The sequence below is a fragment of the Onthophagus taurus genome, chromosome 6, assembly GCF_036711975.1.
Source record: "Onthophagus taurus isolate NC chromosome 6, IU_Otau_3.0, whole genome shotgun sequence".
Classification (NCBI taxonomy): Eukaryota; Metazoa; Arthropoda; class Insecta; order Coleoptera; family Scarabaeidae; genus Onthophagus; species Onthophagus taurus.
The window spans coordinates 7,290,192-7,315,649 of record NC_091971.1 but is presented as its reverse complement, the minus strand read 5'-3'; the positions used below and the strand labels follow the sequence as shown (position 1 = coordinate 7,315,649).

General features: G+C 33.3%; 5 protein-coding genes across 9 annotated transcripts; 2 read left to right on the top strand and 3 right to left on the bottom strand.

Moving 5' to 3' along the window:
- The first annotated feature begins 35 nt into the window (after positions 1-35).
- On the top strand, positions 36-9,032 carry LOC111427688 (probable phosphorylase b kinase regulatory subunit beta). 5 transcript variants are annotated; one of them, XM_023062922.2, is made up of 13 exons: positions 36-112; positions 4,311-4,417; positions 4,471-4,606; positions 4,661-4,943; positions 5,636-5,917; positions 5,967-6,303; positions 6,363-6,607; positions 6,683-6,697; positions 6,969-7,199; positions 7,255-7,558; positions 7,611-7,756; positions 7,810-8,772; positions 8,825-9,032. In XM_023062922.2, the coding sequence occupies exons 2-13, from the start codon at positions 4,414-4,416 to the stop codon at positions 8,984-8,986; spliced, it is 3,108 nt and encodes a 1,035-aa protein (XP_022918690.1). In that variant the 5' UTR covers positions 36-112; positions 4,311-4,413; the 3' UTR covers positions 8,987-9,032. The 5 variants fall into 5 exon arrangements, with proteins under 5 accessions (XP_022918690.1, XP_022918691.1, XP_022918692.1 ...); XM_023062920.2 differs by lacking the exon at positions 36-112 and adding an exon at positions 4,071-4,261; XM_023062921.2 differs by lacking the exons at positions 36-112; positions 6,683-6,697 and adding an exon at positions 4,072-4,261.
- LOC111427691 (hyaluronan mediated motility receptor-like) lies at positions 368-3,920 on the bottom strand. Its single transcript, XM_023062928.2, has 5 exons — positions 3,727-3,920; positions 3,532-3,671; positions 1,463-3,475; positions 1,189-1,401; positions 368-1,123 (listed from the first exon to the last, which is right to left on the bottom strand). Exons 1-5 carry the CDS (start codon positions 3,770-3,772, stop codon positions 974-976), a joined length of 2,562 nt encoding a protein of 853 aa, XP_022918696.2. The 5' UTR covers positions 3,773-3,920; the 3' UTR covers positions 368-973.
- On the bottom strand, positions 9,031-13,198 carry LOC111427693 (guanine nucleotide-exchange factor SEC12). Its single transcript, XM_023062930.2, has 5 exons — positions 12,876-13,198; positions 12,481-12,671; positions 11,799-12,424; positions 9,474-9,717; positions 9,031-9,416 (listed from the first exon to the last, which is right to left on the bottom strand). Exons 2-5 carry the CDS (start codon positions 12,610-12,612, stop codon positions 9,171-9,173), a joined length of 1,248 nt encoding a protein of 415 aa, XP_022918698.1. The 5' UTR covers positions 12,613-12,671; positions 12,876-13,198; the 3' UTR covers positions 9,031-9,170.
- On the top strand, positions 12,875-17,793 carry LOC111427692 (ATP-binding cassette sub-family F member 2). The gene is made up of 6 exons (XM_023062929.2): positions 12,875-12,962; positions 13,207-13,569; positions 13,632-14,088; positions 14,149-14,347; positions 14,401-14,721; positions 16,866-17,793. The coding sequence occupies exons 2-6, from the start codon at positions 13,215-13,217 to the stop codon at positions 17,397-17,399; spliced, it is 1,866 nt and encodes a 621-aa protein (XP_022918697.1). The 5' UTR covers positions 12,875-12,962; positions 13,207-13,214; the 3' UTR covers positions 17,400-17,793.
- Positions 17,794-17,863: 70 nt separating this feature from the next.
- On the bottom strand, positions 17,864-18,764 carry LOC111427694 (small ribonucleoprotein particle protein SmB). The gene is made up of 2 exons (XM_023062931.2): positions 18,653-18,764; positions 17,864-18,594 (listed from the first exon to the last, which is right to left on the bottom strand). Exons 1-2 carry the CDS (start codon positions 18,653-18,655, stop codon positions 17,956-17,958), a joined length of 642 nt encoding a protein of 213 aa, XP_022918699.1. The 5' UTR covers positions 18,656-18,764; the 3' UTR covers positions 17,864-17,955.
- Between the last annotated feature and the right edge of the window lie 6,694 nt (positions 18,765-25,458).

The window sequence follows — 25,458 nt, the reverse complement described above, 5'->3', positions numbered from 1 at the left end:
ATGATAAGTGGAAGTGACATATGTTTGTCTTATTGTTGACACAACAAAACAAGAGTTTATTGCAGTGTTGGAAACTTAAAGACATTAAATAAGAAATCGATTTTAATTCCGGGTAAAATACATGAAATACTTGCAACTTTCTAAGTTATTAGATAAGTATAATGGTTTTATTGACGTCAGCGACCTTGTGTACTGATAAATTTAATTTAAATTTTAAACACACCCATTCCTGTATTTTAAGATTTTATCATGTAAATACATATATTTAAAATAATTTGCCATATATTCTTTTTAGAAAACATATTTTAATTTAAGTCGTTTTAAGCATCCAAATTATAAGTTATTAAGTAGAAAAGTTCATCATAAATTATGATTCTGCTTGGTGATTTTATTTATTTAAGGTTGGTAATTAATTGACAATACTTATAAATTACAAAATAGAGTTTAAATTAAAACAGTTATAACTCAAAATCTAAAAGTAATTTTCAAAATCGAGTTTCACCATTAAAAAGGTGACTTTGTTCTTTATAAATCGTCTTAAATTCAAAGCGATTGAGTTAGAAATAGATTTTTTTCAAAAATGTTTTAAATAAAATTTTCAAAATCTAATTTTACCACGATATAATACATAATTTTCTTTATATATCCTGAAAATATGATAACAATACTTTAAGAAATCGATTTTTCGCGAATTTTTAAACTTGTTGACTTTGAGAAACCACAAAAATTGTTTTAATTTGAATAATTTTTTTTATTAAATAGTACTTATAAGTCAGTATTTTATTACAATATTGTATGATAATAATAATATGGAAATCAATACATTAGATTACATCAGTCTTATAAAATCCTATTATCTGTTCATTTTTTCAATTTAAAATTGGATACTCAAAAACATCACAAAACAAATTAAAAAAAAAAAAATACTGAGTTAAATTAAATGTTAAATATATAAGAATAAAAATAAAATGTATTAATTTCTATCACGTAATGGGCTTAAATAACGATCGCAGGGAGAATTTAAATTATTTTCTTTGTTTTTGGAATATTTAGTTTGGTCACTTTTTAACTGTTCGATGGTTTTCGCTTGTTTGCGGACCTTTGCCTCCATATCCTTATTCGCCTGAGAAGAAGGAAACAAAACAGATACAGCCAATAACACAAAAACGGCGGTAAAACGTCACTTACTTTTTCCAAGCATTGAATTTTCGTTTTTAAATCAACCATGTGGTTGATCTTTTGCTTTGTGTTTTGATGTCCCAAAATTTCGGCATATTTCGTACTTATTTCAGCCACTTTCATTTCGGCGTCCGTTTTTTGTGATATTAACTGCTTTCTTTCATCTTCAAAAGCTTCTAATTGCTCTTTATATGGTCCAATTAAATTGTCGTATTCTTCAATCTAAAAATTAAAAAAAAATTAAATTTGAATCAAAATGTTTAATAAAAATATATTTATGTACTTTTTGTTTTTGTTTGTTGTGTTCGTCTTGTAATTGATAAAATCTTTTTTGTAAGTCTTCGTATTTTTTTGTTTGGTCATTATAATTTTTTTCAATAATTTTAGCGTCTTGAATTTCTTTTTCGTATTCCTCAACTTTCGATTTATAATATTCGCAATAATTTTGTAAATTATCACACACTTCTTGTAACTCAAAAAGTTGTTTTTTTAATTCTTCGACACTATCCTCATTAATATTTGTTAAACATTCTCGTTTTAATATTTCGTTTTCTTTCATTTTTGTGTTAAGGTTTGCATCTAATGACTCATTTTCAACTAAAAGCTCTTTTACAGCGCCCTTTTTCTCTTTTAACTCACAGGTTAATTCATCATTTTCTTCCTTTAAATTAATATTAACTTGTTCTAAATTGGTTATTTTTTCATTTACAGTTTTAATACCATTTTGAGCTTCATTATTTAGAACTTGTTGCAAATCAAAAGCCTCTTTACTTTCTTGTAAACATTTAATTCTGTGGGAAAGAAACTCTTTGTTGTTTCGCTCAGTCTCATCAATAAGATTCTTGTAACTCTTAACTTTACACTCATAATCTTTTTTAATCGCCTCAATTTCTTTGTTGGAAATGGCGATAAATCTTTCTTGTTTCTCCTCTAATTCGGCGTTAATTTTGTTTAAATTTTCTATTTCATCCAGACGACGATTGCATTCATCCTCCAAATTCAAACAAATTTGTTCCCGACTCTCCAATTCTTTCTTTAAGAGTTCCACATCTCTATCTGAATTCAACAATCTCTTTGAAATTGCTTTAACAGTTTCCCGTGTTTTATCTAAAGTAACTTGATAAGAACGTGAGGTGTTAACAAGTTGAGCTAATTCATTTTCTACCGCTTCTATTTGAATTTCTAAATCGACGCGTTTCGATTTTAAAAACTCCAATTCTTTTTCATAATTGATTTGTAATAATTTAAATTTTTCTTCAGTTATACACAATTCTTTTAATTCCTTTAATTCGTATTTTGCATCAGCTAATTCTTGTTTTAATTTGTTCTTTTCTAATTCAATTTCAATGATTTTTGATTCACTTTTTTGTTGGAGATTTTTAAAAGTTAGGTTAGATTTTTCTTCTTGCTCTTTTAATGTATTTTTCCATAAAGTTTCAGTTTGTTGAATGAGCTGTTTGGTTTCTTTTTCGATTTGATCTTTTTTTAATTGATAATCCTCCTCTAATTGTTGTAAATCAGCCACTTTTTGATCCATTAATGATTTAATTAAATCCGAATGATCTCTTTTAACCTTCAAAATTTCTGTTGTATGCTTTTTTTCGATTTCTTTAAGTTCTAATTCGTGTCCACTTTTTAATTGATCTAATAATTTTTCACTTGATGTTATAATTTGCAACATTTCCTCTTCTACTTTTGAAATTTCAGCTGCATGTAGTTCTTTAATTTTTTTAATTTCTTCGTTATTATTTTTCTCTAAAATCTTCATGTCTTCTGTAATCTTTTCTATTTCAATTTCTTTTTGTTTAATCTTATTTTCTCTTGAAACAATTTCTGCATTATATATTTCTGTTGCTTTTACATTAAACTCTTCGCCCATTTGATTTAAATCTTTTAATAAACCCTCCAATGTAGTTTGTTGTTCCTGTTTTATATTTCTGTATTCATCTCTTAAACTTGTAAACTCCTCCGAACGTTTCCTAAGCTTAATTCTTAACGAATTTAATATTTCTGTATGGGAATGTTTTAATTTTTCCAACTCCTCTTCTTGTTTACCTTTCACATCCATTAAATTCCTTTCATATTTGGTTTTTTCCAACTCAATCTCATCTTCTTGTTGGCGTAAATCGCTGATTTGTACTTTTAGTTCTTCAATTTGCTCAGCCAAATCTTTTATGTAAGCATCTTTATTGCTACACTCCACAATTTTTGCTTCCAACATTTCTTTATCAGTTGTGTTAAAAAGTTTTGTGGACATTTTGATTGATATTGGCTTTTTTCTCTCAACAACATTTGGCTATCAAAATAAAATAAAAAGAATTGATTGAAGAAACTTAATAATAGTTTGCATACCGTTCGAAACACTGAAGAACCATTAGATGTAACTGATGCATTGTCTGAAAATCGGTCTGTTGTTGCTGAACATGCAGAAAGAACGGACCACGCACGTTGCTTTTGGATGGGGTTGTAATCAGCTGGAGATGGTGAACAAGCTAACAAAATAAACGATTAAAATATAAATAAATTCGAAAGTTAAACGTGATTTACTAGGAATTTCGTTGAACCGTTGCAATTTGGCACGTGGAAAAGACATGGTTCACGACACTTTGAATGCAAACGATTAAATAAGATACGATAAAAGAGGAAATACGTTTTAACTTCCCTTTTGGGGTGAGTTTTTGTTCGGTTTGCGCGGTATTAACGGTCTTTGGACGGTTATGCCGGTAAATTTAAACCCATAAAGAGTGGGGAGAATCAAGGTAGAGAAACTCAAAAGTAAACATTTTTTAGATTTTACATTAAAACTCAGAGTATACGGATTATAATTATTTAAATCGACGTAATGCATCCTTACATATTATTATTGACTTCTTTGTGTATCTAATAAATAATTTATATATAATAAAAAATCATAAGATCATGATAAGACCTGGTGTGTATGCAACACACATTACAAACCTTGAACGACATAACCTAAGCTAACATAACCTCTAACCTTGCATTAACCTTTATGACATTGATAATACACACAAAAATACTTGTAAATGCAGTCTATTTAATTTAAAATGCAGTCTAGTACAAGGTATATCAATATTTTCTGTTAAATTCTTGTTTCAAATTTGCATCTATAGGTTATCTGAAGGATACAGTGCAGAAGATCGGATTGGGGTGGAACAATTTTTAAAAATTGCCGATTATGAGGATACTGTAAGGCAATTGGATATTTATTATGGAATGGGTGAGTTATAATCTACAAAAGAAACATCACCACTTTAATTTTACAATTTTAAGTGAAACGGCAATTATTAAGATACCAAAGTCCTATCACTGGATTATTTCCTGTTGTATCTTCCGATAAAGAAATTGGGAGTGTTAGAGAAAGTGTTTATTGCGCAGCAGCTATATGGAGTTTATATCAAGCTTATAGGTAATAAAATGATTCCAAAATCAACATAAATCAATTTTTTTGATCTTTTTAAAGGCGTATTGATGATGATCGTGGTAAATCCTATGAATTGGGACAATCAGCGGTGAAATGTATGCGGGGTATATTAGAATGCTGGATAAGACAATCCCCGAGAATCGAATTATTCAAAAAGAACCAATGTAATACTCATTCGTTACATGTCAAGTTTCATTTAGTCAGAGGAGACCCTATCTACCCAGATAATCAATATAACCACTTACAAATTGATGCAGTATCAATTTATTTATTATTTTTAGTTCAAATGATTAGTTCTGGGTTGCAAATCATTTATACACAAGTAAATATTGATAAAATTAAGGTTTGAATATATAAATGGCAATAAGGAGCTTCCTTAGACAAAAGTTATAGGAAATTTACCACACTATAAACAGATATTTTTATAGATACAGGTGTTTCATAACGACATACCGAAATAAACATGTTATTTTAAATGGAATGATATAGTTTTTATTGCGTGTTCTGATTCTACACTCAAAAATATGTAGACTTTGATAAGATATGTCGATACCTAGTACTTTTAGTTTTTGAGTTATTTTAATTTGAAACTTTTTTTACAATTAACACTGTGTCCTTTAAATCAGAATTTCTTAGCAGCTGATTGAGCTAGAAAGTTAAAATTTGTAACTATTACTGCTTGGATATCTTTAAATAGAGCGCCACTGGCTACAACGGTCTATCTCATACAGGATGTTCAAAAATATAACTATTGTTTTACTACATTCAAATTGTAAAAAAGTTGAAAATTTGATATGGTACACCTCATATTTAATTAGCTTATCAGATAGAGAATTTAATTCTCTACAAATCATTCATTCAGTACATATCCCTATATAGCTATCTGTTGTAGTTGTTGAGATATAGTAGAATTAATCATAATCATGCAAAGAATCTTAAAGGCGTCTTAATGCCATCTATGTACTTTGCCGCTTACGCGGGATACTTTGTATATAAATTATTTAATGTGTTTAGGATGAAGTAGCTTTTGTTCAAAACTTGGTTTATTACGTAGAGAGAGCTTATAGAACCCCCGATTTTGGAATGTGGGAAAGAGGGACAAAATATAATGATGGTACCCCAGAAATTCACGCAAGTTCGATCGGAATGGCGAAAGCCGCGCTTGAGGCTATCAATGGTTGTAATCTTTTTGGTGAAAAAGGAGCTTCTTGGAGTGTTGTTTATGTTGATATTGATGCTCATAATAGAAATAGAAGTATTTTTGAGACACTTTGTCCCAGGGAATCTTCATCAAAAGTAGATTTAATTAATTAATTTAAATTAATTTTTAATAATTATTATTTAGAGTGTGGATAGTGCTTTATTACCAACAATTTCATTCCCCGCGTTTGCTACGCATGAAGATGTTTTGTATAAAGAATGTAAACATAATATTGTTAAAGAATTAAAGGGAAATTATGGTTTTAAAAGATTTGTGAGAGATGGATATAAAACGGTTGTTGAGGACTCTAATAAAAGATATTATGGTAAAGGAGAAACCACCAATTTTGAGCACATCGAATGCGAATGGCCCCTTTTTTTCATTTTTATGATAATCGATGGGGTTTTTAAGAATTTACCCGATCAGATTAAAAAATATCAGGAGCTTTTAAAACTTACCATAGCCGTTGATCAACATTCAGGTATAAATTGTATAAATTTAGACTATATAAAAAACTACATAAATCTTGTTTTTATTTAGATCCAATCATACCAATGTATTATTACGTCCCGCAAGAAAATGTAGACCAAGAACGATTAAATCCGCACAGCACAGAACGCAACCCAAGCGATTTTAATGAGCTTTTCCTCTGGAATCAAGCTATGTTTATTATATCCCAACTTTTAACCGGCGGTTTACTCCATATAAATGAATTAGATTTAATTAAACGATATTTACCGTCTTATAACCGCCCCAGACGAGCGGGAAGATACTCTGCTTTTCAAGTAAGCAATGTTATTATATTTTTGGAAAGTTTTTTTTATTTTATGATTTTGTATATATGCTAATAATTTTTTTAGGCAAAACCATCTATAGTACGTAAGTTTTAAGCACATTTGTTTACTTCCAAATGTTTATTTTTGTATTTGATTTGTTTTGTGCTATTTATATGCATGAAATGCATGAGTAATTTTTAAGTAATCTTCTTTTGTTGATTATGTTAGTCGGTAAGATAATTGTTTATTTGTAAATGTTAATAATTACACATAAGTGGGTTTCGTCTTAATATTTTCTTCTCTACTCTTTCATTTTGTATAAATGTAATGTGTAGGAATAAATTGGGCTTTTAGTTGGAATTTATTGTAGGGCACAGCAACCGATTTAGTGGTACAAATAGTTCTTATAGCCGAATCGATGCGATTACAAGCGATGATGGCTACTTACGGTATTCAAACTCAAACTCCACACGAAGTCGAACCAGTTCAAATTTGGTCATCAAGACAACTTGTTAAGGTTTACGAAAATTTGGGGGTTAATCATAAATTGCAATTAAAAGGTCGCCCAGCGAGACCAATCGGCAGTTTAGGAACTAGCAAAGTAATTGATTAAAAAAAATTTCAATATAAAACAATAAATTCGACTAAAATTATAGCTTTATCGAGTTTGCGGGAGCACAGTTTTATGCTACCCTTTAATTTTTGAAGTTTCCGAGTTCTATTTGTACCGAGATATGGCTTTATTAATTGACGATGTTAAAACCGAACTTCAATTTGTTGGAAAATATTGGAGATTATCGGGAAGACCCACAGTTTGTTTGTTAATACGCGAAGAACACATGAGGGATCCTCAATTTAAGAAGATGTTGGATTTATTGGCTATGTTAAAAAAGGGTTATTGCGATGGGATCAAAGTGAGGTTGGGACGGTTACAAAATTTGATATCAAGTTCTTGTGTTGGTGAGATTTAAATTTTTTTAAACTAATTAAGTTAATTAAATTATTTTTATAGAACATTTAGATTTTATGACCGTCTTAGATTTACCCCAACAAAAATTCACTCAATTCAAACAACTCGAACATGATTACATAGGTTATCAAAGTTTAACGGATATTCCGAAAGTGATTGATTGCCAGGAAATTCTCGAAAATGTTAATGTATCGAAATTATTTTTTTTTTATTAAAACCGATTTAATTTGAGTAATTTTAGAGTTATAAAAATCGCCCAACCAACGATATCATAGAAGCAATTAAAAGAACTGAAAATTTATACATTTTATGTCAACTCTACGGATTTCTTTTACAAAGGGAGGGTGCGCAATTTAAAATTAACGATTTAACCGTTCAAACTCACATAAAAAAGTTATATTTGCAAGCGGCTTTGAAGCGGCATTGGGCCGCTGTTCGTTACACGAGTAGTCTTTTACATCACAGCGTTGATTCGATAAGTCCCTTTATAACTTGCGTATTAGTACACGGAAAACAACTCACTGTTGGAGTTATTGGACAAAAAGAAACCGTTCTTCATAAACCCTTAACTCCAACCGAGATACAATCAGTTTTATATAACACAATCCAACCGTTCGATGTAATCCAAGCAGTTCTTCAGCAAGAAATTATTTTGTATTGTGGAAGATTGATTTCAACCGATCCCTCACTCTTTAAAGGTATTTTAAAAATTAGGATTGGTTGGGTTTTAGAGGCGATGAAGTTGTATTTAAAAATGAAAGGATCTCCTAAAGAATTAGAAAGTCACACTCCGTACGAAGTTAGACAATTAATATATAAAGTGTTATCTTTGAAAGAATGGGCCGATAACGAGAAATTGACGCCTTTTCAACGAAGACAGTTGGAGGGTTGTTTGTGTAGGGTGCCGAGGTCTTTTTATAACCGAGTTTGGGATGTAATCCAAAGAACTCCCCAAGGATTAGTCGTTATGGGGAATGTTATTCCTCAAAATCCGACAATAACTCAAATGACACGATCTGAACTCAGCTTTGCTTTATTGGTTGAACAGATGCTTAATTATATTCAACAACCTGAGTATCGCCAACTCGTTGTGGAATTACTTTCGACTGTGTCCACAATTTTACATCGAAATCCCGAGTTGACGTTTAAAGCACCTTTGGATATAAGGCTATTAATTCAAGCCGCTGCTGATATGTATGTTAAGGTAATAAAGATTAATATTATAAATATTTTTTATTTCATCAATTTTGTTTTAGGATCATAATTTAAAAGAATCTATTTCTGTGCTGTTTGAAGTTCCAATGTTGATATCAACGGGTTATTTAGCTAGGGCTGTTGTAAATGATATTTTAAAAGGTGGAACACTTATACAAGATGTTGATCATGGACATGCAGCTGATAGATGTATAACATCATAAAAAACATTATATTATTAAATAGATTTAAATAAAAATTTAAAACGTATTCGAAATTTATTTTAATTCCATAAGTACTGTACACCTAAATTAACAAATGGCAAAATAAAGAAAGAAGTTATTTTTAAACGATTTGAACGTGCTTTTACGTACATTTATTAATAAATTTAACAAATCGAATATAAACTCATATACCCAAATACGAACACAACAAAAATGTAAAGAATAATGTCACTACTATCACAGATATAGCTATCCAAGTGGGTATCGAAGACCGATAAGGCAAACTGTGTATACACAACTGATTATCCACCGAAATCGAGACAACGGCTGCGTCAGACACGCTGGTTATTGTGTGTTGATCCGAAACAACCGGGAGGAATTCCAAACCGGTAACAAACATGGAATGTGCGGCGGGGATATGAAGAACTTTCTGTTTTAAAGAAAAATGAAAATTAAATCATTATTTTTGCGGAGAATTAATTATTACTTGTAAGCTAAATGCTATGTATAACAGGACTGATCCACTAAACATTGTTCCAACAGCTACAAATCGACCATCATCTCGCACTGCTAATGCTGCTAGACTCTCATCGATCGGAACAAATTTATTTAATGAGTTTTCATGGGGGAACCAACGTTGTAAATAAGATTTTTGTTTTTTTGGTTGACCGGTGGGGTTTGCTAATGTATATAAAGCACTTTTTCCTTTATCTTCTTCAATTGGGCCAAATCTATTCATAAGAAATAAATTAAATAATATATTATTTGATAATAAGAAAAAAATCCATAAATCCAGAGAACAAGAAGAGGAAGTAATTATAATGGGAGACTGGAATGCGAGAATAGGTAATGATATACAGAAGGGGGAGGTAGTATAGAAGTATATGGGAATCAGGGAGAGGCAGTGATGTATAGAAACGGGCAAAAAATGTTGGAATTTTGTCAAATAAATGACTTATTGATTGGAAACACTATGTGGAATAAGAGGAGGCAAGATAAATATACGTTTGTGGCAGAACAAAAGGAATGCTAAGGAATGCCACCTGGAATCTCCAAAATAGAGTCCACATGGTAAAGACTGAAGCAGAAGCAGAAATGGGAACCAACCACAGACTAGTCATGGCAACTATTAATAATATAGAAATCGAAAGAGAAGAGATAAAAACCTACATGAAAATAAAAATCCATAAACTAAGGCAAGACGAAGAAAGACTAAAATACCAAGAAAAAACAAATAACGTATTTCAAAAACTAGAATAAACAGAGAATTTAACACTGGAGGATAGGTGGAGAATAATAATCAAACAAAGAGAACACACTGGTGGAATGAAGAGGTCCGACAGGCAATCAAGAAGAAGAAAGAGTCATGGAAGAAATACATAAGAACGAATAAGGAAGAGGATAGAGCAAACTATAGAACGAACAGAGATGTAGCTAAGAATATGGTAAGGGAGGCGAAGTAGAAAAGTTAGGAAGAGTTGAAAGAAAGTCTGGACTTATGCGATTTTTATGCAGAAAAGTTCAAGGATGGAAAACGGACACAAACAATAGAGGAGGAAAGAGAAGATAAGATAAGGGAAGACACTACAGACATAGTGCAACTGAAGAGATAACAATGGAAGTATTAGGAGAGGTAATGATGAAGATGAAAACAGACAAGGGTTGCAGCAAAGACAGCATGAACAAGTCGCATACTAAGCATGTGTAACGCAGTAAAATTTGCTCACACACTGCTACTGGCGCACCTAAGTGAGTTAGCGCAATGTATCAACTCAATTACGCCATAACACAGTTGCTGATGCATCACAACTATAGGTCGCCAGTCAACTGCGCCGGCGCCGCCTGCTGTCTCGTTCTCTTGTGCACATGTATTATTGCCCATGTACACAAATCCTATGTATTATTGAATATACGTTTTCCATGTTATACATGTTGTTTAATTGAATGCATTAAAATATGATTCAGGGCTATAATGGAGTGATAAATCTGACATCTGTCGCATAGCTATTGAGGACTTTATAGATACTTGAAATTTGTGAAAACTTTACACATCTATAGCATACAGAGCAAGCAAACGAACGACAGAGTGATAAAAAATACGAGAACAAATAAATATCAAACAGTAAAAATAGATAATTTACTATATGTTGACGACATAGTGCTGATAGCAGAGAACCATAAAAAGGCAAGGAAGTAGAAATAAGAAATAATCCAAAAGAAATACAATATTAAGGAACAAAAGATAGAAGAAGTATCATCATTTAGGATAGATTTAGACATAAATGCAAGAATAAGGAAAACAAACAACATATATCATATTCTAAATAGAACAATTTTTGGGAAGAAGATAGATAAAAAGATAAAATTGAAAGTGTACAACTCGGTGGCAGTTCCAATATACTGACAAGATAAACAAGAAGGAAAGATCACAGCAATGGAAATGAAATTTTTGTGGAAAATAGTAGGAAAGATGAAGTGGGATAGGATAAGAATTGAAGAAATAAGACTGGGAGTAGATCAAGAGATAATCAGCAAAATAAAAAGAAAGCAACTAAACTGGTACACCCACATCATTAGAATAGAACAGAATAGAACACAATAGTAAAAAAGCTATTTGAAGCTAAGCATAAGAAAAAGTGGGGAAACCTAGGAAGAAAGTAGAGAGGGAAGACTCAAGCAGATATAAAGGAATTAGCCAGGAACCAAAGGAAGTGGATGGAGGAATAGGAAAAGATTTATCCAACTCCATCAGGCTGAGCCTTATGCCTGATGGAGAAGAAAAAATTATAATAAGTTTTGATTTAATTTTTACCTTGACCTCTTATATAAATATTTTGATCCATTTGGCTGAGACCATTTAAGTTCAGTAACTTGTTTCTTTTTAATATAATCCCAAACAATACCCAGACCATCTTTAGCAATTGTAACAACATAATTATCATGTAAACTAAAATCTATATCATCAATTTCTTTCGTATGGACTTTTAATTCCCCATATTTCTCCAAACTTGGAAATTTCCATAAACGAACGATTCCATCTGTACCACCAGTGGCCATAATTTTTCCATTTTTCGAAATTCTAACAACCCGTTGAACCGGTTCTTCTTTATTATAATCGGTTTGTATACTATCAGCTGCCTTAAAAGCGAATGTTAACTTTTTATTTAACCCATTAGGAACTTCCTCCTTTTTTATTGTCTTTTCTTTTCGATTTCTTAATGTTGTATCATCACCAATAGTTTCAATTACTTCTTCACCGCTCTTTAGTTCACTTTTAACCCGATATAACTGACAATGACTTTCTTGTCCCGCTACTAAATACGAATGACGACTATCACTGTATGTAGCGCAATTCATAACAACGCAACGCCCCGTTTCGTGACGAATCACTTCTTCTGCAACGAATTTTTCACCGTTATGTGATAATTCGAATACTTCCTTAAATCAAATTCGTAATAATTAAGTATGATAGTTTTTGTAAAAGAAAATCTTACAAAGCCGTTTGCAACCCCCGTTTTGGAGGAGCCGCCCCCTCCGCCAACCAAAACGTGTCGACTTGTGAGCATTTGTACCGTGTACAATGGAAAATTAACCCTTGCGAGTAAACCATCCTTTTTTTGGGTCATAATTTAACTTCGATACAATTTCAGGGCTTTAATTATTGAAAAGTACACGTACATCGAATCTGTTAAATAAGTTACTAAGATGTTACCAACTTTAGATAAATTAATAATCCCAGTTATTATGGCAAATTAAAATCAAAAAATTTAAGATTAATAACCTGATTTAAAATATAAACTTATTTAATTTAAGCCTAACAAAGTTTTTTCGTAAAATTAAAATTAAATCGTTTATAAAAAATAAATTTATATCGTAATTCTTGTAGTACCAAAAATTGTTTGTAGAGGGCAATCACGGTCTGGGGAAAATTTCCTGTCAAAAAGTCTTCAAGAATACCGCTATCAGATATCCACACGTGAGTACAAAATATTTATTTGATTATACACGTATAACCACATATTTTAATCACCAACATTAGCAAAATTCCAACGTATCACTCGAACCTTGCTTTAAACAATTTCACGTTTCACTTCAACCCAATTTAAATCATTTTACGGTTGATTGATAATTAATAGTTAATGTCACTAAATTCAACGAACTTTACCATGCTGTTACGTTGCGGAATTTCACGGTTACTCAATATATTTTACTTTCAACAGTTTTCATCATGCCGTCTGACGCAAAAAAACGCGAACAACAACGTAAAAAGGATGCTGCTAAAGCACGTCAGGGAAAAAAAATTCCTAATGCCCCAAAGGATGATGAGGTGAAAAGTAATGGAACTATGGCTAATGGAACACCTTTGAGTCCCGAAGAAGCTCTCTGTGCAAAATTAGAAGCAGACGCTCGTTTAAATGCGGAAGCTAGGGCTTGTACCGGTTCGTTGGCTGTGCATCCTAAATCCAGGGATATAAAAATTGAAAATTTCTCAATTACTTTTCATGGATCCGAGATGTTGCAAGACGCATTGTTGGAATTAAATTGCGGGCGAAGATATGGGTTATTGGGAGCTAATGGATGTGGTAAAAACAACCTTTTTTGTCTTTTACTTTATTTATTAACAATCTATTTTTTTTTATAAAAGGAAAGTCTACGATTTTGGCAGTATTAGGTAATAGAGAAGTTCCAATTCCAAATCACATAGATATCTTCCATCTCACTCGCGAGATGCCCGCTTCCGATAAGTCTGCTTTACAATGTGTCATGGAAGTGGACGAGGAGAGAATTCGTTTGGAGAAATTAGTTGAGGAACTTGTTGCGTGTGAAGACGACGAGTCTCAGGAGCAATTAATGGATGTGTATGAACGATTAGATGAAATTTCTGCGGATACAGCCGAAGCTCGGGCTGCTAATATTTTGCACGGGTTGGGTTTCACCAAGGAAATGCAAAATAAGAAGACGAAAGATTTTAGTGGAGGTTGGCGCATGAGGATTGCTTTAGCGAGAGCTTTGTATGTCAAACCACATTTATTGCTCCTTGATGAACCTACGAATCATTTAGATTTGGATGCGTGTGTATGGTTAGAAGAAGAATTAAAACAGTTAGTGAACTCAAATATTTAATTTAAAGCAAATAAATTTAAAGTTAATTTTGTTTTTAGTTATAAGAGAATTTTAGTGATAATTTCTCACTCTCAAGATTTCTTAAATGGAGTGTGCACAAACATTGTTCATGTGAACAAGAAGCGATTGAAGTATTACACAGGGAATTATGATGCTTTTGTTCGTACTAGATTGGAGCTTTTGGAAAATCAAATGAAGCAGTACAACTGGGAGCAGGACCAAATTAATCACATGAAAGTAATAAATAATAATAATTAAAAAAATTTAAGCTAATTCTTTGTTACTTTTAGAATTATATTGCTCGATTTGGTCATGGTTCTGCAAAGTTGGCTAGACAAGCTCAATCAAAAGAAAAAACTTTAGCTAAAATGGTCGCTGGAGGTTTAACTGAGAAAGTTATCACAGATAAAACGGTTACTTTTTATTTTCCCAGTTGTGGTAAAGTCCCTCCCCCTGTTATTATGGTGCAAAACGTTAGTTTTCGATATGGCGATACCGGTCCTTTAATCTACAAAAATGTCGAATTTGGTATTGATTTGGATACAAGAATTGCTTTGGTTGGACCAAATGGTGCTGGAAAAAGTACTTTATTAAAACTACTATATGGAGATGTATGTAATTGTATACAAAAGTTAGCAACACCCTAATTTTTTTCCATCAAAAATCCACCAAAAGTAACCGTTTTTAGATATGCACAACTAGAATCATTCAAGTTTAGCTGAGCGTCTCTTAAGACGGCTAAACTCGAATGTTTCTAGCTCTAGGTTTAGTGTTAGTTTTAGTTCAATAAAAATACAGAATGATTTATAAAATACAGAGCAGACTAAAACGGTACTCCTAGTACCTAGGGGTCACACTGAAGAGATTTTCTTAATAATGTTTTGTTAAAAACCTAATAGTTATACAGATATTGCACGTTAATTTTTAAATAAGTTAACGTCCATTTTTGAGAATCGTTGATATTCAGTAAAGAACAATTAAAATACTTGTCAACACCATCCTCATTTGGAAGGAGCTGTAAAACTAGAGAATTTATTGTTTCAGTAGTTTTGTTAATTAGTAGAGATGTTAATTTATGAAACGTCTGATAATAATTTTTTTTTAAATACAAATTCTCTAAAACAAACATTTATCCACTTGCAAAATAGCAGCTGCAAAGGATAATCAGCAGTAGTCAGTCCTTGCACCTTTTGCAAATGGTTGGGGTATAAATCATTCCTTTTCAATGTACCCCATACAAAGTGCTGGGGAACTTTCAGCTGAATTTGATGAGTACTACTACTTGGATCTGCATCAACAATATCTAGAATTTCTTTTTCTACATTCACTACATATCTGTTTGGTGTACCACCACTAAGAGCTTTCTTAGGTTGCAAATTTCCTGTATCTCTTCCCCACTGGACTAACTGAAGAAAAGTTTTTTCTGAAGACATCTGTCGATTTGGAAATCGTTCAAAATAAAGAGGTCTTATTTGGATCGTGTGCAGCGTTTTTTCCAGCAGCTCTAATAGTTTTAATTTTGTCGTTAAATGACATTGTTTATTAAATATTAAATGACATGTCCGACCGTGACGTTATTACCGCTGCTAAGTGACCAAATCAACTGGATTGGCAGCAATAAAAACATGGTATCAGCCAAGGACAGTAGAATCTAACAGGACTGCTACATCCATTGTATTTTTGTAGTCCACTACGGGTTGGTTGCCCGCACTCTACGTCACACTATTTGTCACGCCTGGTAACTGTCTGTGTTTTTAGAGTTTATATGATAGACATTAATACGTCTAAAAACATAAAACTTCAAAAATAATATGAATATGTCTAGGATATAACCTTTAAAAATACACAGTAAACGCATAGACCATAACAACAGCTGGGCGTGGAAAATGGTGTGACGTAGTTTGCGGGCAGGTTGTCACAACAATAGATGTAGCAGTCCTGTTAGATTCTACTGTCCTTGGGTATCAGCAGTTCTCAACAAACACCAGTTTTTGAGCGTTTTTTAAGTAAATATTTTACTGCGAATATTTTTAAATAGCCATAACTGCCATATTATAAAGATTTTATTATTTTTGTTAATTATGCATTGTTTAAATAACCCCGAAAGATTCGCAGTTTGAATTTAAATGTAGAGTAATATACCGTATATGGTATGGTTGTAGTATGGTAGTAATGCTTGGCCATTAATTCAACTTAAACGTTCTATATCTTTGTATTATTAAGTTGTGGTCAAAACATTATTAAAGAAAATATCTTCAATTTGGCCTACCAGAGACAAATGGCTCACTTAGTGAATCATATTCGCTGATTCGTTGCTTGAGTGTTGCCTTCATTCGTCAATAGTTACTATAAATCGTGCTGTGTGGTTTTCTTTCTTAAGTTACTGTATTGTCGACTCTGAGACCTGCAACGAATGGCGCACATGTCGAATCATATTAGTGGATTCGCTGTTACTATGTTTCTTTCATTTGTCAATAGAACCATCATAAATCATGTAGTGTGCATTGCGCATTCAAAACCAGCGAATGTAAAAAAGTACAAAACTTGTAGGTACAAAGTTGTCTAAAAATTATCAAAAATTTTCCAACCTACCCTTTTGGTCTGCTCCACATGTTATAAATCACCTGGTATATCATAAAAATATTTCAGAACCATAGTTACAATGGATCTAATAAAAATAGGATGTTGCTAACTATTTCTCAAACACCTTATATCATATCTTTTTTAATAATTTTTTTTTTAATTTTAATTATAGCTTGTTCCAACTGAAGGAATGATTCGAAAAAATTCTCATCTTCGAATAGCACGTTATCACCAACATTTACATGAATTACTTGATTTGGATATGTCCCCCTTGGATTATATGTTAAAATCATTTCCGGAAGTAAAAGAACGCGAAGAAATGCGAAAAATTATCGGGCGATACGGATTAACAGGGCGTCAGCAAGTTTGTCCTATAAGACAGCTTTCTGATGGTCAACGTTGTAGAGTGGTTTTTGCGTGGTTAGCGTGGCAAGTACCTCATCTGTTGTTGCTTGATGAACCTACTAATCATCTTGATATGGAAACGATCGATGCGTTAGCTGAAGCTATTAACGATTTTGATGGTGGAATGGTGTTGGTTAGCCACGATTTTAGATTGATTAGCCAAGTGGCTGAGGAAATTTGGATATGTGAGAATGGAACGGTTACCAAATGGCAGGGAGATATATTAAAATACAAGGAGCATCTGAAAGCGAAGATTTTTAAAGATAATAAGGAGAGTAATAATGGAAAATCTAAAAAATAATGAGAAATAAATATGGTCATATAGTTGAATTTCAATATTAATTTATTGCGGTACGTGAGACGGTTTTTAAGTTAAATATAAATTAATTGGAACTTTATAGTGCTATTTTTACATTCAATTAATTTTATTAATTTTTAAGTTGTTCCTTAAAATATTGTAGTTAATGCCCATGCAATATTGAGGTACGATTTTTAATAACAGCTGTATAAACCTTTTTATTTCAATCTTTTTCGCTTAATTCAATTTGTTTTAAAAATGCCACAGCCGTGATTAATAAATATATTCTACTAATTATAAATCTTGCAAATATTTTTTTAAGTACTTTTAAATTGTTTCAAAAAATAGCTACACTTAATAAATTTTATGGGAGTTCCAAATAACTCAGTAAATATGATGACATATTTATATATATTTCCTTATGTCCTTATATTATGTATGATAATATAGAAATAATTTCTCTTTAATTCAGATTCAAAGTATTTAGTTTATTAATACACCTTAAATACATTACAAAAAAAATGGTATTCAATTTCAAAATTATAAAAAAAGACTATGATTAATATGGTGGTCTTGGAGGTCCAGGAGGACCACCACGCATCATTCCAGGTGGCGGACCTCTCATCCCCATTGGTGGTGGCCCCCCTCTTCCCATTCCCATCCCAGGCGGCATTCCCATCATACCCGGTGGAGGCCCCATCATTCCTGGAGGTGGACCTCCCATTCTTGGCGGACCCTGATTCATTTGAGGTGGAGCTGAAACCTGCCCACGACCTCCAGGGGTCATAACTTGTTGAGAGGGTCCCCCTACACCTCTCACTGGTCCTTGAAGCCCCACCGGAACTCCACCAATACCAGCTGGCATACCCCGCCCAGCTGCTCTCCCAATACCAGGTCCAGGAGCTGCTCCTGGAATAGGAACCCGCGGGAGTCCTTCTTCTGGGGGAGGGGGCCCTTCCACAGTAAGAGAAACAATGCTTTCCCCTCTTAATAATACAAATCCCAAAACGCGTTTTTCCTCACGTTCAACTTTCGAATTTTTCGGTTTGATTTTACGAAATTCCTCGCAATCGCCCAAGATCATATTCATGTGTTTATCGAAGGCTTTAAAGGTCCCGATGAAAGTACGGGAATCTTGCAGGGTGATTCTAACCCTGTAGTTTATGTGTTGAATCATTTTATTATTTTTGCCGATCGTCTAAAAAAAATTTCTCGGATAAATTACGAGTTTTGGCGTGAATTAACAAATTACTTACCATTTTAAAGCGGTTATTGCTTACTCAGTTATCAAATTAGTATTAAAACAAACGTAACGCTAACGTTTATCAAACATAACCTAGAAATTTAGCATAAACCCGGTTAATGTCGATAAAGAAGATTTGGTATTTTCTTACGCCATCTATTGGGAGATTCATAAAATTTATACTTGTTATGTTGTTTAGTTGAGTAAATTATGAATAGGTGTCAGTCACATTCTTTTTACAAGTAGTTATAAATAAAATTGATCTTGCTTTCTTATGATATTATAGTTTTAAGTAGAACAGTGAATTTACAGCTGGATGACTTAGACAACTCATGGTTAACCCAGTGTAGATGTATAGATGTTACTTGGAGACAATGGATACTGATTCCAGGAGACAATATATTGTTTGGAGAAGTCTAGATGCTGATGATTCTTTGCTCGCAGAAAGTTTGATCCTGATGACAGAACATTCTCATTACTTGCAAAAGGTTAGATACTGATGGCAGAAGACTCCCCTTACTTGCAGAAGGTTACATATTAATGATAGAATACTCTCCTTATTTGTAGGTGATTAGATACTATTATGGGAAAGAAAATGTGAAATATAAAATAATATTGAATGACTCATAACCTGATAACAACATTTATTTATGCGCATAATTATTTTGCGTATTAACAGAAGTGATTTTGGCCGAAAATTTGGAATTAACTGTACTGTATCTTTTTATATGCGTGATAACGTTTTCCCCTCTGTTTTCCCAAATCAATATTTCGCGCAAACGTATTACAAAGCGTTTTGTGATTTTAACGTTAGGTCATACAACATCACTCGATCAGATTTTCTTTTACGATCGACGAAGGGCAAAAATAGGTAATAAGGCGACTATCGGGATTGAAGATGAGGAATTATTTGGAATAAAGGAAAAGTGAATCATTGGATCATGATTTATGGTTTGGTTTTGGGGGAACTTTTATGCCTCGCGTGGCGTAGTCCTGAAATTTTAGGGAGCGTTGACTCCCGGCGCGTTTAAGCAATCCAATGCTTCACTACTTCGATAGTAAAATTTTTCGTCTAGGAGTCAATAACCTTCCTTCTAACACACGAGGCCCCCTATCGAGTCCTTGATGCTTTTTCGTCATCGATCTCACCACTAAATTCACTCACTCATTCAATCTTCCCATTTTAAGATTAATGACCATTAGATTTTTTTTTTAAAATAGATGCATTTAAAGAAGAAACTTTTTTACTTTTGGGACACATTAAGCTTCAATTAACATAATTTAACAGTCGAGTTTAAAAGCTTGGAATCGTTTTCAAACACTTTGTTAAAGGTTAAAACCAGGAGCGATTCTCGAAAACTAAATGTGGTTTTTTCTTCGTCTCTTTCTCATTCTTTACCTTTTCCGTTAAAAACCCGGGAAAAAACTTTCTCTCGTCAACGCGTTCGCGTTTCAAGTCTTGCTCCATTCTTCACGAAAAGAACAAGTTCAAAGACCTCCTCTGTCATCAGATGCACGTACGCACTACATAGAGGATGCGTTTCATTAAATATTTGTATACGGGTCATGGCTGATAAAAACTCGTATCAAGATCAAAATAGTAAATAAAAAAATAACAAAAAGACAAAAAAAATGCATTGAAGAATCAAAATAACGTGTTCATATTATGATGAATGTTGAAATACTTGGTTCGAAGTTCTCGTTGTCTGCTGCATTACGAAGCTTGAGCTGCATCGGAGTTCCTTCATTATTTTACGGTTGGCCATCTCATTGTACGTGTTTTTTTGACCGTTGTCTTTCTTTTCCTTATTTTTTCGATGGTGGGCTTTCGGTGAAGGAGTTACTTCTTTTTGAGATGTGGGAACCGAGCTTTTATTATTCACCACGTGATGTTGTAGTGCGTGACACGGAAGTTTAATTCAAAATGAATTTTTGGTAACAAAAAAATGACTGTTTAAAATAACTGTATACATATATAAACAAATTTATAATAAAAATAGTTTTTTTATCATATTGTAAATATTTCCACGTGTTTAAAAACATTAAGTGTTTGCAATTAATAAAGATTTGTTGTAAATACCTACAACGTTCAAGAATGGTTTAATTATTAATTTACATTCTTGAAATGTTAAAAGTAGTCTAGATCTTTCTTTGTTTCTTTGATGAAATTGTTTTATTTTAACTAAAAATGCTTTTAGTGCCTAAAATATTTATAGACATTTCTAAGTGATTCGGTTCTAATTATATACGGGATCTATCTTTGTAATCATTTTAAAACGGGAACAGGTGTCTCAAGATATTTTATATAGTAACTTTATACAGTGATAGTTAAGAGGTTTAAAGTTAAAAATAAATGACACTGAATTTATTTTTATATGTACCCAATTGAATTTTAGTTCAAAATTCTTCAGTGAAATTGATAATTTTTTATCTTTATAACTGCCGCGATTAAAAAAATTATGGTAATTATGGACATACTTTATAAAAAACACAAAACAATATAACAAGGCAATCGTTTGAGTATTCTATAATAAAGAAGACGAAAAAAGAAATCCCGATCGACGCCTCTTATTCCTTGCAAGAACTACAAGAATAAGAAGAAGACAACTAAATCAAGACAACATATTACATACAAAACATTCACCTTGAGTTTAGTATTAAGCTTGCAGTAACAGAAGCAGAAGCTGCACAAAATCGATGACGAGTTACTGATGGCAGAAGGCTACACACTACTTGTAAATGATTAGATACCACTTGGAGAAGATGGATACTGTTTGCAGGAGACTAGATACTGATGGCAGAACCTGCACAAGGTTAGATACAACTAACAGGAGACTGGATACTGATGCCAAAAGATTAGATACTGATGTCAGAACACGAGATACTACTTTAAATTATTAAATACTACTTGGTGAAGATTAGAGCGGCTGTAAGCGCTAAATACTGCAGGTTTTAAATGGCCTTAATATAATGATCATCTTCTAACTTCGCCAATGTTTTATTTTTTGACTCTCCTCTTTGTATTCGTTTGCTGAGGTTAAGGTTCATACACTGTGATAAGTGATAATACACCTATATCTCAACGTAGCTCCATCACTTTGTCTGCTATTTTTCGCTCTCAAGAAAGCAACGTATGGAGTCCTCGTAATTAATTTTTTTTTAAATATCTTCTTACTTTTTGCTTTTCTTTATTTTAGAAAGAATAAATTTCTAATTTAATATTTTCCAATCATACAAAATGCATTGACTCAGGTCATTGTTTCGGGTCAAAAGTATAAAAAGAAACATTGACTCCACCAAAACACACGAATTTCATCACGCTCCTATTATCCACCATATAATTTATGACTTAACTGACTCGTTACTTAGTACACTGACCTTAGCATTGATAAATTCCATTCCCTCCACATCGCCCGCTCACCAAATCTATCATTAGAGCCACTCCCGTTTCAAGATTCGAATCTGTCTCTGTCCCCCTACTGTTTTTGCTAATTTCTTTTCTTCAACCCCTGACATCTCCGTCATAGTCATAGTTCCCCTTCTCAAAACCGGGAGGATTTGCTGTTTCTCTGTCATTTACTGCCGCTTATCGATCAGCACAGAAGGAGAACCCGGGAGGTTCGTCGAACCCTTCAGGCGGAATGCACGTGGTCCGGACTTCCACGTGCCGAATCCGGACCAAAGAAGCGTTCCTTACCCTAGATTCAGAACTTGAACCTATGTAACCTTTCTTTAGTTTAACATTTGTCTCCTTAATTTTTTGAAGAAACATTAAGATGAATTTTGAGGGAGTGTTATTAAATTAAAATTAAAATTAGGTGGTGATTTTAATGATAAAGTAGAAGCTACAAATTTAATATTAATTTAAAACTCCGATTATGTGCACCGATGCATAGAAAACTTTTCATGCTTAGTTCAACGTTCCAAACTTTCTAAGAGGTGAAGGTTAGATTACAAAGATACTAAGTATTACGCATTTTCATTTCTTTCAATTCTTTTAAACTTACATTTTTATTTGAAAAATAAAAAATACAATTGAGTTTCCTAAATTATTGATTAAAATTTAGAATTTTGGGGTAGCCGAATACCCCCGTCCTAGCAACCCCTACATTATAATAAAAACAAGAGTAGCACTGGGGCAAATTTTCTGCGGTGTGGGCTGAAAAATCGATCACTCGGTTCATTTACGACCTTCTCGGATATTCTCCACGTGTGCGTACTAGCACAACGTGCGACTCCTACGCAATTATTACCAACTCTGTGAGTGTCAAGTCTCATGACAAATACATAATTTGAGTTAAAATTGCACGGCGTTCATTCAACATCTTTGAGTTAATTTTAGCGGAAGGTTTATTCTTGATTTTAGCCAACACGTAAATATAGATATTATTATTTTAAAGATAGGACACAAAATCACCATCATTGGACTATACTAAATGAAGTAAGTAGCTTAGGCGATGGCAGAGAACCAATATAAAACAAAAGGCATAACAGCAATGAAATCTATTAATAATAATCAAAAAAAAAACTATTAGCCTCGGAGATTTTCCATCCAGGATGTACATCACGCATACACGTGTCCTTCGGTCCTCGACCCATCGACCTACAAACGAGGTTGCGCACAACGCACGGCCACCTCAAAGAGGAGGCTCCTTTTAACACAAAATAAAAAGACCTGCGTAGATCAGATCGTCCTACGTAACAAACCGGCGCAGGATCGAACACGCGTACATCTTGCTTCCGCTCAATAATTATGCCGTTGCGTTCCGGTTTCAAGTTCAAAAGTTATCTACATAGCCAACTGTTTTAAGCTTATACGAAAGTAAAATTTACGCCAGAATCGGCGGCCTTGTTTGGCTTGGTAGACGCGACGGCGTCTGCAAAGAACTAGATTTCTAGGTCTTGGTAACGGTACACGTGTATCATGCTAAATAGTTGATGAAGAGGTGTAGTTTATGCAAATTGGCGAAGATTCCAAATCTTTGATACTATTGGTTTGTACTCTAACCAATAAAGGATGGTTAGAATAGAATATGATGGAAGTTGCGAAGCTTGGGGTGTCATAAATTAGGATGATGGGGGAGACAAAGTCGGTATTGATTCGGTTGGAAACGCTGCTGACGCACGTGGCATCTGAATATTTCCACGTCAATAAGTTACATGGGAATGTTTTGAGAACGACGATTAATCAGGATCATTAATTTTAATATTCATATAAGCAATTAGCTTCAAAATCTAAAACCAATAACACATTAATTTATTCTCACTTCGCCGAGGTCGCTTGCGGGCGAGGCGCTGGATATGTAACTATATCAACAAAAAATTGAAAAATTGGTATAAACTATGGGTTGTAGCGCCTCGCCCGCAAGCAACTTTGGCAACATTAGATGATATCGTTCATTTAATTTTTTAGAAAGTAAACCAAACGCACAACATTTGAATGAGAAATCGCTTATCCTCATTTTACCGAGGAAAGAAACTGGTATAAAATATCTGTTGTAGAGCCTCGCCCGTAAGCGACCTCGGCGATAATAGATGGTATCGTTCATTCTATGTCTTGGAAAGTAAACCAATCGCATAACATATTAATTTATTCTCACTTTGCCGAGGTCGCTTGCGGGCGAGGCGCTGGATATGTAATTATATCAACGTGAAGCTGGTATAAAATATCTGTTGTAGCGCCTCGCCCGCAAGCGACCTCGGCGATAATAGATGGTATCGTTCATTTGATGTCTTGGAAAGTAAACCAAACGCATAACATATTAATTTATTCTCACTTCGCCGAGGTCGCTTGCGAGCGAGGCGCTGGATATGTAACTATATGAACGTGGACCTGGTATAAAATATCGGTTGTAGCGCCTCGCCCGCAAGCGACCTCGGCGATAGTAGATGGTATCGTTCATTTTATGTCTTGGAAAGTAAACCAAACGCAAAACACATTAATTTATTCTCACTTCGCCGAGATCGCTTGCGGGCGAGGCGCTGGATATGTAACTATATCAACGTGGAGCTGGTATAAAATGTCGGTTGTAGCGCCTCGCCCGCAAGCGACCTCGGCGATAATAGATGGTATCGTTCATTTTATGTCTTAGAAGGTGAATCAAACTTGCAACACTTAAATAAAATAAAATAAAATTGCAGCCGTAAACAAAACTAACCTTACTTAATATTTTTTACCTAGATGATTAACAGCCGAAAACAAAACTGACCTGCCCTAACATTCCTTCACGCTATAATTGGGGTTCAAAAGAAAACCGACATTCCTTCACGCTATAATTGGGGCTTCAAAAGAAAACTGGCCTGTCCCAACATACCTTCACGTTAAAATTGGAGTTTCTTCACGCTATAATTTGGGTTTCTTCACTCTATAATTGGGATTGGGTTGGGTTTAAAAAAATACAGTTACCTGTAAAATCTCGAAAATAAAACAATAGAAGAAAATTTTACCTACTCCACTAAATTCTTCGTAAAAAATTTAGTGCTTAAATAAAAGACGATAGCTATTCGAAGTTTTTGGCATTAGCAGTTTCTTGAAAAACGAGATCATGACATTTAAGTTACTTTTTTTCTAGTTCTTTTAGTTTCGGAGATAGTTATGCGGACGACGAATTTGAGACACCCTGTACACAGAGATTAATAATACCTATATATAAATATATATGTTAATAATTTCATGAAACATAGTTGAATAAATAATATAACAAATAATAATTTTGCAACAACAAATTACGCAACGAATGTGCATGGCACGCACACGCTCGTTTATTTGGTTCCGTTTGTATTGGTGGCAAGGTTTGTGTCAAGGTTCTCCAGCACGCA

What these genes read in the sequence shown, in the direction of transcription:
- LOC111427693 (XM_023062930.2), bottom strand. Translation starts at nt 12,612, where the DNA reads ATGACCCAAAAAAAGGATGGTTTACTCGCAAGGGTTAATTTTCCATTG. An exon ending in CGGGGGTTGCAAACGGCTTT is followed by an intron (nt 12,425 to 12,480) that starts GTAAGATTTTCT and finishes ATTTGATTTAAG; the next exon opens with GAAGTATTCGAATTATCACA. An exon ending in TATTTATATAAGAGGTCAAG is followed by an intron (nt 9,718 to 11,798) that starts GTAAAAATTAAA and finishes TCTTATGAATAG; the next exon opens with ATTTGGCCCAATTGAAGAAG.
- LOC111427691 (XM_023062928.2), bottom strand. Translation starts at nt 3,772, where the DNA reads ATGTCTTTTCCACGTGCCAAATTGCAACGGTTCAACGAAATTCCTA. An exon ending in GTTCTTCAGTGTTTCGAACG is followed by an intron (nt 3,476 to 3,531) that starts GTATGCAAACTA and finishes TTATTTTGATAG; the next exon opens with CCAAATGTTGTTGAGAGAAA. An exon ending in ACAACAAACAAAAACAAAAA is followed by an intron (nt 1,402 to 1,462) that starts GTACATAAATAT and finishes TTTAATTTTTAG; the next exon opens with ATTGAAGAATACGACAATTT.
- LOC111427692 (XM_023062929.2), top strand. Translation starts at nt 13,215, where the DNA reads ATGCCGTCTGACGCAAAAAAACGCGAACAACAACGTAAAAAGGATGCT. An exon ending in ATTGGGAGCTAATGGATGTG is followed by an intron (nt 13,570 to 13,631) that starts GTAAAAACAACC and finishes TTTTTATAAAAG; the next exon opens with GAAAGTCTACGATTTTGGCA. An exon ending in TAAAACTACTATATGGAGAT is followed by an intron (nt 14,722 to 16,865) that starts GTATGTAATTGT and finishes TTTTAATTATAG; the next exon opens with CTTGTTCCAACTGAAGGAAT.
- LOC111427688 (XM_023062920.2), top strand. An exon ending in AGCCGTTGATCAACATTCAG is followed by an intron (nt 6,304 to 6,362) that starts GTATAAATTGTA and finishes GTTTTTATTTAG; the next exon opens with ATCCAATCATACCAATGTAT. An exon ending in GATATCAAGTTCTTGTGTTG is followed by an intron (nt 7,559 to 7,610) that starts GTGAGATTTAAA and finishes TTATTTTTATAG; the next exon opens with AACATTTAGATTTTATGACC.